Genomic DNA, 14,122 nt, shown 5'->3' with positions numbered 1-14,122 from the left:
TTGCCGTCAGAGCCTGTACGTGTGCGCATCTTTCTGTGGAGTCATTGCCGTCTCCCATCGCCAGAAGAACCAGCTTCACTTGGGCTCCTGGGCAGGGAGCCTGGCAGGAAAGGGTGGACAGCTGGTGCTTTCCAGGCACTCTTTGTGGTTTGGTGAGGGCCTGGCGCTGCCTTTTGGCAAAACCCGGTGCAGGGAGTTCAGCGAAGCCTTGCATAGGGACTTAACTGCCAAGTACCAGCCACAAGGAGCCAACTAAGTCACCACTGAGCTGGGAGGGTGTCCGAAGCAAGACCGAGCTGCTGGCATTGCCTGCGCTTTATCCCCAGGTTCTCTTATTGCCTGTAGGTTTTTCAGGAAAATGTCTGTGTGAACAATGAGATTTTTTGTGAAGAAATTGTCCCGTTTCCTCTGCTGCTTTAGAAATGCTCAGTGCATCGGTCTTGCGCTCTTGGGATTCCTCCTTCTCATTTGGAGCATCCCGACACAGGGCACCAGGGCCAAAATCTCCTGTTGCAGCTGTACCCATCCCTCAGACTGAGCCAACGGGAAAACTTCAGGGAGTTGTTTGTTTTCTCTGTGATCCGCAGGAAACCTGCGAGGAAAATGCCAGCCTATTTCTCTGCATTGCAAAGCAATTATCCTACCTGGAGAAGATGCAGCATGCATGCTGCTTACTTGTCGCGTGTCTGGTGAGCACATTTTCCTGAAGACCAGATGGGGATGTTCTGTGCCTTAAAGTATATTGTCTGAGGAGTTTGACATCTCCTCCATCTAGCCCGTTGATTAATGATGGTGGTTGTACTCAGGAGCGCGTTGGAGAGAAGGGAGAGGGACTCATGCACGGAGCTTGCAGAGAGGCTCCAAGTCTGGTGCAGGGCTGGTAGTGCCCTCCAACGACACTGCTCTCTGTCCCAGGCTAGGCTGGAGCTGCTGGCCCCGTGAAGAAACCAGTCACCTGAGCTGGTTTCAGACCTGTTTAGCCAGGGGAGCACCACCAGATGCATCACTGCGCTGTGCAGTCACACTTTGCTTCAAGCTGTTAAAGCACAGATAAACTGCTTACTCCTGTAGGCTTCACCTGAGTGACTGTGTCTGAGCGGGCTCTTGGCAGCTCCTGATCCGTGCGATTGCTGCCACGCCATGAGCTGATTGCTCCTCTGCTGCGAAAATCACCGCTCTGGTAACAGGGATCGTGCTGGCGTAGACCTGGAAGCAGGATGGGACCTCTGTGCGTGCTGAGTTTTCCCAGTGTTTGCATTGGTTTGTTTACATTCGGGGTATCGTGCAGCACAGACAGCTCCTGTTTTGGGGACAGAGGGCTGTAAGCACCACAGTCCAAGTCCTTTCTCCTTCTCTGTGCTCCCACAAATCCTAACCCAGGCTGCCATGGCACCACAGACTGCTCTGGTGGCACAGAGACACCACCACTGTGGTCTGAAAGCTGCACATTCCCGTTTCATCACCGGTCTAGTAGGATCTCTCTAGGCTGTTGGTTGGTCAGATAAGTGAGTTCGAGACAAGTTAGTCAGGCAGACTAGTCCTTCCTGGGTGATTTCAGGGAGAAATCTTTTAGCAGGCGTAAGTTAACTCTCCTTTGAAGTACTTGCATCTCAGCATACCCATGGTTCATGTTTACTTCCATCAAGCTACTGCTTTTATTGGGATTTGCCGAACTTCTAATTGATTTCACCAACGCAAATTTTATTTTTCCTCTTCTGCAAAACTGAAATGGTGCCTCTGTATCAGCAGAACGGATGGCTCTGCAGGCAGAAAAGCTGCGCCACTCTCTGCTGCTTTGGATTGAACAACATCTGTGCTCTTTAATCTCCTCTCTGCTTGGGCAGGGATAGAACGTGGCACTGGTTTCCTCTTGGGAAACATTTCTGCTTTGGAGCGAGGTGATGGACGCAGCAGGAGACAGGCTGTTGTGACGTGAGCTCCGAGCTCTCGTGCTGCTTCGGTAACCACTTTGCTGTGTTGCAGCTGCTGTGGAAGCATGTGTCTTGTACGGCTTGAAGCGGAGGGCGGCGGGATTCCTGCGCAGCAACAAGATAGCAGCTCTGTTTATGAAGGTGGGCAAGAGCTTTCCTTTGGCAGAGGAGCTTTGCAAGAAAGTGCAAGACCTGGAGCAGCTCATTGAGAATGCGTAAGGCACCGGCATTGCTGTTATCCCAGATCGCTTGTGTTTTGGTGTGTGTATAGTTGGGTTTGGCTGTGGATCACCTCTACAGGACGAATTGCTTTTTCTGGTAACAGCGATCACACCGGCACAGCAGTCTTGTCCTGAGTTTATGATATCTTGACTGAACTTGGTGCTTTTCTAGGAGACAGGGGGTTGCAGTTGTGGTTTAAGCTAGGATGGATAAGTTCTTGCTCCCTCTGCCCCTTGTCTTATGCTTCAGGGACAACTAAGTACATTTGCTCCAGAACTGTCACAATTTATGGACCAGTGCACTAAACCGACTGGAACCAAAGTCGCTCTGCCTCAACGTGCAGGGCTTGAACCTGCAGTAATTCAACTGCTGTTTGAGAGTGACTTACTTGTCCTTGGACAGGAGCCAGGGAGATGGATGGAGCAGCTACCTGGGGGCAGATATCTTTATGCTGTCCTCGGCTAAACTGCTGTGCTTGTGAACTGCTGTCCTCGGGCACCGGTGGAGAAGGTGTGTGGGTTGAAGGACTCTGATGAGGCACTGATTTAGTGAAGTCAGTTTTCAAATGCAGATGTGGGCCTTCTGGAGCAGGGGGTGGAATATATGGAGAGAGCAGTCTCTAGAGCCCTGTCCCCACACTGTTCCCTGTGTATCCGCCAGCCACCACCATTATCACCACTGAAACCCTGACCTGGTGCTTCACAAGGTGCCTTGAGTGACCTGGGCTCCTGCAGTGCTCAGTGATGAGCCAGTGATGTTGTTGTCTTTTGCCTTGTGCCCCTAAAGACGAAATCAAGTCCAAGGCATCCCGGAGAATGTGCGCAAGATGCCGAAGCTGCCCAACCTGTCTCCTCAAGCCATCAAGCACCTCTGGATCCGCACAGCCCTCTTTGAGAAGGTCTTGGATAAGATCGTGCATTACTTGGTAGAAAACAGCAGGTGAGTGCTGTGGGAGGGCCCAGGAATTTTGCCACTACCAGAAACAGCCTGTTGAGGGGTTCTTGCCTTTTCACTGTCAAGGAGTGATACAGAAAGGGAAGGAAGGGCTTTGCAGTGATTTAAAACCACTGTCTCTCTCATTTTGCAGTCCCGGAGGACTGAAATCCTACAACATTCTGCTCTCTCTTATTCCTTCTAGTAAGTACTATGAGAAAGAAGCTCTCCTGATGGATCCTGTGGATGGGCCGATTCTTGCTTCATTATTGGGTAACTCTTTCCTCTTAGCTTGCTTCCCAAGCCTGTGATCCCAGTTCTGTGATGTAGGAAGAGAAACGCAGTTATTTTCTAGTAAGAACTTCAGAAAACTTAATAGCCCGGGACAGGTAGCCCTGTGGACCACTTGTAAAGACCACATGATGAGCAGTGAACAGAGATGGGGAGTTGTAAGGCTGAGCTTGAGGATTTCCTTTTCTTGCACAGGCTTCACTAGTCCTGATGGGCATAAGTGAGGGCTGTGGCTGGGCTCTGGGAAGCAGTGCGGTGCTGTAGCGCAGGGCTCAGTGTGCGCACGGTCTGAGGCGTGACCATGGTCACTGGAACACCACCGATGATTTCCTTCTGTTTGTGGTTTTCTGCTCTGTGCAGTGGGGCCCTGTGCGCTGGAGTACACCAAGATGAAGACCGCTGACCACTTCTGGACGGACCCCTCAGCTGATGAGCTGGTTCAGAGGCACCGGATCCACAGCTCGCACTGCCGCCAGGATTCGCCCACCAAGCGCCCGGCGCTCTGCGTGAGTGTGGGAGCCCCGCGCAGGCCTCCTGGGGCGCACAGGCAGCGCTCGCCACCGTTCAAGGCTCCATCTGTTTGAGGAGGGAAAGTAGAAAAGGGCGGTTGAAGTCTTCAAGGCACAAGTGGTGGGAAATTGCCCCACTGCGTCATGAAGTCTCTGCCCTTTGGGAACAGTGTATATGAATGAAAAGCAAAGGCAGCTGAAGGGCTCAGGGGAGGCCTTATAGCCTAGAGGAGAGAAGGCATCAGGGAGAGCTTAGAGCAGCTTCCAGCACTGAAAGGGGCTCTGGGAAAGCTGAGGAGGGGCTCTGGATCAGGGAGTGCAGAGACAGGATGGGTGGGAGCGGTTTTGAGCTGAAAGAGGGGAGATTGAGATGAGATCTTAGGCAGAAATGTTTTGCTGTGAGGGTGGGGAGGCCCTGGCCCAGGTTGCCCAGAGCAGTGGTGGCTGCCCCATCCCTGGAGGTGTTCCAGGCCAGGTTGGATGGGGCTTGGAGCAACTGATCCAGTGGGAGGTGTCCCTGCCCGTGGCAGGGGGTGGAACTGGATGGGCTGTGAGGTCCCTTCCAACCCAAACCGTTCTGTGATTCTGTGGTACATAATCGAGCTTGGCCAGAGCCGGGAATCCCCACAGAGGAAACAAAGGGAAAGATTTCGAGTAAGGACTTCCCAAAGTGCGTAAGTCAGTTGGGAGAAGGTTTTTGAAAGCAAGAGATGTCTGTGCTGACTTAACTTTTGTAGATGGATCTCTTCCAGATTCAGAAAAGGCATTCGAGTGGCAGTATGGATGATCGGCCGTCGCTGTCCGCCAGGGACTATGTGGAGTCACTCCACCAGAATTCCCGGGCCACGCTCCTTTATGGCAAGAACAATGTCCTGGTGCAGCCAGTAAGTACCTGCTGGGCCTTCTGGGTTTTACACACCATTCTTTTCCCTGCTGGGTAATTCTGTCCCAAGATTCCCTTTGATGGAGAAAAGCACAGGCTCATTTCTCATCTGGGAAGGCAGAGACTGGACTGTGTGTGCTGAGGTCCTGGTGATATGGATCCTCCTGGTAGAATGGAAGAGCTCTGCTTCCGTCCTAGTAGAAACAGGCTCCTCTCTTGACCAGAGGCCACAAAATGCCTCCTCTTATCCCTTCCTGCTTACTGTAGTCAATTAAGGAAGTACAAACTGCTCAGGTGGAGCTGTTCAGTTTGCTTCAGCTGGGCAGCTGCTCGCAGCCCTTTTCCAAGCTGGGCAGATGTCCTGTTGCTTCTGCTGGGAAGTTTTGCAGGACCACTGTGGGTGTCTCAATGTTGCGTGCACTCAGAGACAGGAGGCAGGGTGGTGTTACGGCCCCGGACTGCGCCAGGGTGTGGGTCAGCCTTGGTAGAACTTCATGCTTCTGGTGTCTTCCAGCTTGCTCTCGCCAGCTCACTCTGTTCCCGTGTTTCTCTTCTCAAGCGAGATGACATGGAGGCAATCCCGGGATACCTGTCCCTTCACCAGACTGCCGACATCATGGCGCTGAAGTGGACTCCCAACCAGCTGATGAACGGCTCGGTGGGGGATCTGGACTACGAGAAAAGGTGATTTGCTCCCAGTGTGCCCTCATGCTGGGGCAGAGGGGAGGCAAACCTTCCCCAGGCTCAGGCTGTGGATCTGGTATCCAAGGGCACCAGTGGGGTTTTTTTTGCTGAATGCAGAGCAGAACAATCGTTTCTGAGTCTGTAAGACGGGAAGGGATGGGAAAGGAGGCCTGAGGTGGTGGGAAAGGTGGGTGGTGAGAGATGATGTGAGGTGCTGTGGTATTGCCTGGAGGGTGCTTGTTCTGAAAGACACAAAGTGGCTTCATTGATTGCCCTCAGGGATCATAGAATCGTAGAATCTCTTGGGTTGGAAGGACCATGAAGGTCATCCAGTCCAGCCTCCTGCTATAAGCAGGGACAACTTCAACTGGGTCAGGTTTCTCAGATCCCCATCTAACCTGACCTTGAATGTCTCCAGGGATGGGGGGGCATCTCCCACCTCTCTGGATTCCTCAGGAGAACGCTCTCTATACACACTTACGTGGTGCTTTCAGGTTTATCCTGGTTATTCTAATCTAGGGAACGGAGGTGCCCGTAAACAGGGGACGAATATCTGCAGAAAAGAGGGGACACGAGCAGTTCCCAGATAATCGTACCTGGGTAACAAAGAGCCTACCAGTTTGCAGTGCTGCTTTGGTGCAGTCTGAGCTGGTCCTGCATGCAGGTATTCAAAGTTCATTGGATTTAGCAGAGTCCCTGGAGTTTAGTTTGCTCAGCTGGGTGGGTTGCCATCCCCCTTTGCCTGGGATTGCCTTCTGAGCTGTTGGCATTTCTCTTGAGAGCTGATGTCCTTTAACAACCTACCGAATTGTCCCAGCCCAGTCCCAAACCAAAGCACGTAAAATCCCTTTCCACGAGCAAACAATCCAGGAAAGCTGGAGTGTTTAGGGTAGGGATTCTTTTACCTACGGTAAAGATCTTCTTCCACAAAATGCGTTCTTGGTTTTCTTTATTCTGAATTGTAGATTTTTGGGGTTTGTTTACCTATGTTCTTTTCACCTCCCCTTTTTTCTTGGCCCTTGGGCCGTTCTGTTATGTCCAATACTCTATTTTCATCTCTACACTACTTTTCTGAGTTCTTGACTTGGGCATCAGCCTAAGCTTTAAAACTTCCCAGTGTCAAGATGTGACCAAGGAAGACAGGAGTCAAATGGCACAGTAAGTATGAATCTACCAGTGACTCTTGCGCACCTGTTCCCATCCTTAACTATCTTGATGAGCCTATATTTTAAGCACTGTTTTTGTAAAGGGACAGATAATGCTTCTTAGAATCTGGAAATCGCTTTGTTGCGAGGAAATAGGGTGTTATTACTGATGTCCTCATGGAGCAGTGCTCTTGCTGAGCTCTCCACAGAAATGAAACCCTGAGTGAGGCCATGTGTCTCCTGACGATATCCCCTTCTCTGGCTTCCTCCTGGTGTCCTTCTGCCCTACGTCTTGGCCAGCAGCTCTCCAGGATTTTCTAGATTTGCTCAGTCACGTCAAGGTGCATGCGGTCCCTGAATTGGGGCCAAATCTATTTTCAGCTTTGACAAAAATGCACAGATTCAGGGGGTTTATTTCTTCCTCACTTGGGGACAGGAGCTCAGCAGAGCAGCAGCCCACACTTGGACTGCGCTGCATGTTCTCTTGGGGCTCCAGGTCTGCTCCCACCAGATTCCTGGGGTTCTCCCAGCACTGCAACAGGGTGGGGAGTCCTTTCCAAGGTGGCCAGAGGAGAGTCCTCAGCTCTGAAAGGCTCCACATCCCTCCCTGTGATTGCCAGGATCACGGGGCATGTTGTTCATGTCCGGCAACAACGTGAGGGTAGAGAAACATCCTGGGGCCGGTAGGACTGGGCCTGCCCCGATTGAGCCGTAGTGACAGGGACACTGTTACTGGTTCCGTAGAGATGTTGTCACTGACTCAGGCTGGCTTTGTGGTAGTCGCGTTGCTGTTAGAAACTCATCCTTTCTGTAGCTTCGCCTGGTGCTAGGATAGCTGGAGGCAGGATCTGAAGCTGATGTGAACAGAAGCAGAGCCTCATGCATCCCTGAAGCTCACGACTTCCTCTCTTTCTCTGTTCCAGCGTGTACTGGGACTACGCCATGACAATTCGCCTGGAGGAGATCGTCTATCTGCACTGTCACCAGCAAGGTAAGGCCAGCGTTGGGGGCTGCTGGAGAGTGTTGTCACCCTGATTTTTGCATTGTTAAATCTTTGGTGAAGGCCCATAGGGAGGTGTTCTCATTCAGCTTTAGGGCAGGTGTCCAGAGCTCTGGGTGCTCACTGCTGTGGAAGTGCTTCTAGGAAAACCTTTAAACCAGCTCCTGGCTGTGGTGCTTGGCGGGGCAGCGCTCCCTGCAGAGCAGCACTGTGGTTGTCAAGAGCCTGATCTTCCAGACCAGCCTCCTCCAGGGTCCAGACTTGTAATGGGCTTAGAGAAGAATCCAAACTGGGAAGAAATTCTTTCTTTTCCCTACCAGAAAGACAATTCCATGAGCTTTCTTGCCTGCCTTCTGCATTTTTGACTGGTACTGTTTCCCTTGTTCATGTCTGTGTCTTCTCTCTGCTGTCACTGTTGCAAATAGTAGATAGTGGTGGAACGGTTGTCTTGGTAAGCCAGGATGGGATTCAGAGGCCCCCGCTGCGGTTCCCCAGAGGAGGGCACTTACTGCAGTTCCTGTCCTGCCTGGAGAATGGCCTCCTGCCCCATGGGCAGCTGGATCCACCCCTCTGGTCACAGCGGGGAAAGGTAGGCACCCTGAAACTGGGCTTGTTCCTGAGCCCCACAGCACTGCGAGTTTGAGGGGATTCTCCCCCTCTACTTTGCTCTAGTGAGACCTCACCTCGAGCCCTGCATTCGGTTCTGGAGTCCTCAGCACAGGGAGGACATGGAGCTGTTGGAGTGAGTCCAGAGGAGGCCACGGAGATGATCCGAGGGCTCTAGCACCTCCTGTATGAGGACAGGCTGAGAGAGTTGGGGTTGTTCAGCCTCTGGAGAGACCTTAGAGCAGCTTCCAGTACCGAAAGGGGCTCCAGGAAAGCTGGGGAGGGGCTCATGATCAGGGAGGACAGGGATAGGATGAGAGGGAATGGTTTTGAGCTGAAAGAGCGAAGATTTGGATGAGATCTTAGGGAGTAATATTTTGCTGTGAGGGTGGGGAGGCTCTGGCCCAGGTTGCCCAGAGCAGTGGTGGCTGCCCCATCCCTGGAGGGGTTCCAGACCAGGTTGGATGGGGCTTGGAGCCCCTGATCCAGTGGGAGGTGTCCCTGCCCATGGCAAGGGGGTGGAATGGGATGATCTTTTAAGATTCCTTCCAGCCCAAACCACTCCATGGTTCTTGCTGGTGTTCCCTCCTGGTGTGTCTCGGAGCAGAGCTGGCGGGGAGGGTGCTCTGCCTGGCATAAGTGGCTGTTGCATTTTAAACAATCCCTCTCACAAAACTAAGAGGGAAGGTAGGCTTGAAATGTGGCAGCTTGCTTTAGCTTGTGGCCTTGAACAGCTAAATAGACCCAAATGAGGGCAAATCCAAAGGGAAGTGTTGTGGGAGTGCTGACTCTGAGGTGTGGTGGGTTTGGTACTCCTGGACCTGGCAGTGCTGCGTGGATTTTGCATCCCCTGTGTACAAACAGGGTTATTTATTCACTGTGTCATTGAAAGCTTAATCCAAAGGCTGCTCCAGCACAGGGAATGCACAAACATCATCCAGGTTGATGTGTTAGGCAGGAGTTTGGCTTGTGAAGGACAGGTTCTGTTCACTTCTAGGGAAAGGTGTTTCCCAAGCTGAGGAAGCGAAGTCCCCAGGGCTCCTCTGAGTCTGCGTCTGACAAGGAAGATGACGAAGCCACGGATTACGTTTTCAGGATAATCTACCCAGGGGCACAGTCTGAATTCGGTGAGTGTGTTGGCAGAGGGTGTTCCTGTCAGGTTATCACGGGGCGTGGGAGCAGGCAGGGATGCAGCACTGACAGGCACACGGCGATTTGTGCCAAGGAATGGCTCCAGAGCAATGGGCTTTGCTGGCAGCAGTCCTGCCTTTCATTCAACATCATGTCTAGGTGGGGGGTATTTTGTGTTTTAACCTTTCACTTGCTACCGAGGCCTTTGTTTCTGCAGCTGCACAACAGCCCACGACTGCCTTCATGGTTGAAAAAAACACTCTTGCGCATCATTTCAGTGATACAGTTTGCTTTGGTTATGTTCCATATGGGTCATTTTTCACCATCACGAGCCTCCAGGGCCGATCCTTCTCTTGTTGTCACCAGGCCAGCTCAGTATTAAATCCAGCTGTGTTCCTTCAGCGTTAGGAGAGGTGACGGCACCCTTCTCTGTACCACCGGGCTTGACCCATGTGCCTTTGCTCCCTCCCTCCCAGGGTAAAGGAGAGGATGCTGCTGGATCCACCAAATCAGAAATTTCTCTTAATGTCTGGTTGGGAATGATCTGAACAACATACTTGGCTGAAGCACATTTGTCCTACTCTTGTGGAATACCAGGAATGATGTTTTTGACCTCTGGGAATGTTGTAGATGACGTTATAAGGGGGAAAACTAAGAGAGTAATAGAAGACTTGTGGAGTGCTTTTAAAAAGCTGTGAAATTTGATCACAAACTTATTCCTATATTTTTGCGGCTGGAAGGGGCAATCACATCTCCTGTGACTCCTCCATAATAACATCAGTTAAGATTATTCTCGGTTCTCCCTGCCTTTAGCTGACTAACGCAACCCAGTGAGTCAGATAAAAACCTGATTGAGGCTAAAAAGCAGAGAGAGATGCTCCTTTCTGTAGCTTCCTTTTGATCTACCCCTTAAAATTCCTTGCTGGGGGCCAAATTTCCTGTGAAATGAATTGCTGCAATCTCCTCAGCTGGCATCATCAAAGTCTGCGTGGTTCCTGCGGACCTTCCCAGAGCGAGGTGGAACTGCATCGCTTCTTTCTTCTCTAGGGATTCTTCCTTTCTCCCGTTTTCATTTATGCTTTTGTCCTCTCTCTGTCTCTAGTTACCATTAATGGTAATTTTCACCCATTCCTTGCATCTGTGATGTCCATCACTGCTGTGAGAGGGAAGATGACGAGGACTCAAGCTGCAAGCAAGATGGTGGTGATCCCTAAATGGTTTCTGCATCTCCCCATCACATCCCGACCTCCCCTTGCCACACTGGGGGCCACTCAGCATCAGTGTAATCCAGCTGTTGTTTGTGTCTGGTACTTCTCTTGCCTGTGTTGTCACTTCACAATTCCTGCAGAGCTGCCCTGGGTCACTGCCGACTGTCACTGCCCCATCGGCTCCCACCCAATATGAGGGTAACAGGAATATTTCAACCTATATTTGAATAGGAAAGTTTCAACAAGTACCAGTTATTCAATACCAGAACAGGGAGAGTTGGGGAACCCAAAGGCGAGTGAGGAAGCCCCTCTCCCAGCTGGAAGCTGGAATTTCTATTATGTTTTAATTTCCAAGGAGAAGCAATTAGGATTATTCTTCCTTAGTCTTTTTTCCTGCATCCCACAGTTCACCTTCATCGTGATGGCTTTTTTGTAGGAAGGGCAGGGGCTGCTCCAGGCCAGGGCAGCAGCCAGGGGTGGGAGCGGCTCGGCTCTCCGGGCTGCCTGCTCCCTTTGCCCAGGCTCTGCCTGGCCGGTTTGCAGGGTGGCATCTGAGCAAGATCCGAAGCCATTGCAGGATCATTTCTCTTTTAAGCAGGGATTTAGCAAGTGACAACATGAAGAGCTACTTGCTCCTGCTGTCCCTCTCAACCACTTAATCAAAGTCTTTATCTCCTGTCTTGTGGTTTGAGTGCTCCCTTCTTCCCCTGAATCTTGGATGGGCTCCTAATATTTGAGATGGAGGCTTTTCCCTTCCAGTGATCCACTTCTCCTGAGGCTGTGGTTGATTCCAATCATGTTTTTTCTCATGTGTGACGGTGTTGCAGCCCCTTTTCTCCAATCTGTCTGGGTTGGGTACTTGTTTCTGCCTTGGTTGGCCCTCAGCAGTTCAAGATTAGCTCACTAGAGATGCTGTGGTTAATTAGCAGACAGTGCTCTCACTCTCTCTCATCAATGCTCTTTGTCTCCTTTCCTTTCTCCTGAGCTCACCAGTGCTGTGATTACCTGGTGTGAGTCCTACTGGCTTGCTGGAGTCTCCTTGGGAAGAGTGTGGGATGCTGATCAAAACTCTCCTCTCTGTTCACCTCCCGTGGCTCTCCCGACTCCGGGGCAGTGCTGCTCAGTAGCTGATGCTCCTCTCTCTGCCCTAACAGTGCCCCAGGACCTGATGGACACGCCGGGTGCTGGCCTGCCTCCCATGTGGCAACCTAGCACCCGCAAGTCATCCTGCTCCTCCTGCTCTCAGAGCGGCTCCTCTGATGGGGGACCATCCAACGGCTGCAGCCACGAAAGGTACGTCATGAAGAACGTCTGAGGAACCTGAGTCTGTTTAGTCTGGAGATGAGGAGGCTGAAGGGAGACCTCATTGCTCTCTGCAGCTTCCAAAAAGGAGGTGAGGTTAGAGTGAGGTGGGTGTTGGTTTCTTATTCCAAGTAATAAGTGGTAAGACGAGAGGAAATGGTGTCACGTTGTGCCAGGGGAGATTTAAATTGGATATTAGGGAAAATTCCTTTACTGAAAGAGTGGTGAAGCACTGGCAGAGGCTGCTCAGGGCAGTGGTGGAACCCCCATCCCTGGAAGGGTTCAAAAACCATGTAGACATGGCACTTCAGGACATGGTTTAGTAGGCATGGTGGAGCTGGGCTGACAGTAGGACTTGATGATCTTATAGGTCTTTTCAAACTTTAATGATTCTAAGTGGTGTCTCCAGCCTCGCACTCAGCCCAGTTTTCCAGGGACCCTCTGTGGGATATGTTCAGGCTGGAATGAGGCTTGGCCCCTCATCTGGGACATCTCAGCTGCTCTGTGGCCATGTCCTGGCAGCAAGAATTGCTGCTCCAAGACTGAGCAGAGGTCCTGTGGTGCTTCTGTGAGGGCAAAGCTGGAACAGTCAGATCAAAGCAGAGGCAGAGGGAATGCACAGGGACATTTCCTCTCCTCACATCCAATGTGTGTTTGTTGGCAGAGCTCCACTGAAGCTCCTGTGTGACAATATGAAGTACCAGATCCTCTCCCGGGCCTTCTATGGCTGTGAGTACTTGTCACATCCATGATGCCTTAAGATATGTGATGGGCAAGGGATAAGTCCTGTGCTCTGGGCTAGCAGTGGGGCAGTGGCCAAGGGTACTGGGACCAGTCTGTTGCATGCAGGGCCCTTCATGCGCACACTCAGGGTTTGGAGCAAGCATCTAAACCCTGATCCTTAAACTTCAGCTGAAAGAGCAGCAGTGCTGGTGGTACAAGATGATGAGATAATGACCTGTCCCAGTAGATTTCCTGCTTCAGAGGGATTGTGGTTTCAGAGGGTCCCCTTCAGGGACCAGATTCAGAGCTGCCTCCTGCATTTCATCCTCATGGCTCCCTGAGTTCCCTAGCTGAATGTTTGCTTCTGCCTGATGCAGGGCTGGCCTATTGCAGACACCTCTCCACAGTGAGAACCCACCTCTCTGCGCTGGTTAACCACAACATCGTGTCTCCTGATGTGCCCTGCAATGCCAGCTCGGGACTGACCGTGGACATCTGGCAGCGATACCTGCAGGACAGTACGGTAGGGCTGGTGCTCTGGGGATGTGCCAGTTGTGGTGGGCTTGGGGATGTCAGGCAGCCTCACTTCTGTGGTTGTATCATGGTGAGGTGAAGCAGACTGAGTGGCTTCTCTTCTTGGGGAACTTCTCCGCCTGCCCCAGGCTGCATGGAGCCCAGGGCTCCTTGACATGTGGAAGCTGGGGAGCGAAGACGGCTCTCCTTAACACATTCTGGGGCTCAGCAGTGACTTTGAGTGACTTTGGACCACTTTCTGGCTGTGGCAAACCAGTGTTTCCCCATCCACAGGGGCTTCTGCCTGTGCTTAAGCCCAAGTGGAGATCTGAGAGAGCATCTGCAATGAATGAGAAGTGAGTTTGCAGGTGGTTAGCATCTGGCAGCACTCTGGGTGCTGAGAGGTGACATGCCCAGGCTGGGGTTGTCCTTGCATCTCCCAGCTGTGTCTGTGCACTGACTCGGAGTTCTTCCCACAGAGCTACGAGGACCAGGAGCTGCTGCGGCTGATCTACTATGGGGGGATCCAGCATGAGATCAGGAAGGCTGTCTGGCCGTTTCTTCTGGGCCATTATCAGTTTGGGATGACAGAGGCAGAAAGGAAAGAGGTTGGTATGGGTGTGCTGCCAGCTTGGCAATCAGGTGTATTGCATTGGTGTGCCCTGGACATTTTACAGCTCAAAGTGCCTTTGAACCCCTGGGTGTTGTGTCCCCTTTGGACTGCGGCTGTAGGTAGGAGCTGGGAGAAAGGCTCAGATAAGCAAGAATTGATAGGACCAAGCTCGATGCTGCCATGTGCAGCTGCTGTCAACTGTTGTTTGGTGCCCCGCGCACCTCTGGAAGGCAGGAAGGGGATGGATGGTTATTTTTCCATCCTAATTTTTATGAGATGTTGTGGGTCAGGCTCTGGCTGGTGCTGTGCAGGACATGGGTGACATTGTCTCATCTAGCCCTAGCTAATACAAGAACACTCCCTGTGGGGCTGTTGTGGGGATGCAGGAGGAGCTGGTTTCTAGGTTATTCTGGGGGCAACCCTTCAAT

At 51.8% G+C, this 14,122-nt stretch overlaps 1 protein-coding gene across 7 annotated transcripts in view; it reads left to right on the top strand.

The window, feature by feature from the left end:
* Positions 1-14,122, top strand: part of SGSM1 (small G protein signaling modulator 1) — a 42,646-nt gene that overhangs the window by 15,812 nt on the left and 12,712 nt on the right. For 2 of the 7 annotated variants that reach the window (XR_008452688.1, XM_054081996.1), the window contains exons 4-17: positions 1,984-2,146; positions 2,940-3,092; positions 3,292-3,359; positions 3,738-3,883; positions 4,639-4,770; positions 5,284-5,453; positions 7,522-7,589; positions 8,024-8,187; positions 9,202-9,331; positions 10,438-10,617; positions 11,698-11,836; positions 12,510-12,574; positions 12,946-13,091; positions 13,561-13,689. Coding sequence is in view for 6 of the 7 variants with exons in the window: in XM_054081996.1 (XP_053937971.1) it covers positions 1,984-2,146; positions 2,940-3,092; positions 3,292-3,359; positions 3,738-3,883; positions 4,639-4,770; positions 5,284-5,453; positions 7,522-7,589; positions 8,024-8,187; positions 9,202-9,331; positions 10,438-10,617; positions 11,698-11,836; positions 12,510-12,574; positions 12,946-13,091; positions 13,561-13,689 (1,853 nt within the window). In the remaining variant the exon portion in view is untranslated. The remainder of the gene's footprint in view (positions 1-1,983; positions 2,147-2,939; positions 3,093-3,291; positions 3,360-3,737; positions 3,884-4,638; positions 4,771-5,283; positions 5,454-7,521; positions 7,590-8,023; positions 8,188-9,201; positions 9,332-10,437; positions 10,618-11,697; positions 11,837-12,509; positions 12,575-12,945; positions 13,092-13,560; positions 13,690-14,122) is intronic. The other 5 variants (XM_054082000.1, XM_054081999.1, XM_054081997.1 and 2 more) reach the window with 5 other exon arrangements.

Source organism: Cuculus canorus, chromosome 17 (genome assembly GCF_017976375.1).
Source record: "Cuculus canorus isolate bCucCan1 chromosome 17, bCucCan1.pri, whole genome shotgun sequence".
In the NCBI taxonomy this organism is placed as follows: Eukaryota; Metazoa; Chordata; class Aves; order Cuculiformes; family Cuculidae; genus Cuculus; species Cuculus canorus.
This window is presented reverse-complemented; position numbering and strand designations above follow the sequence as displayed.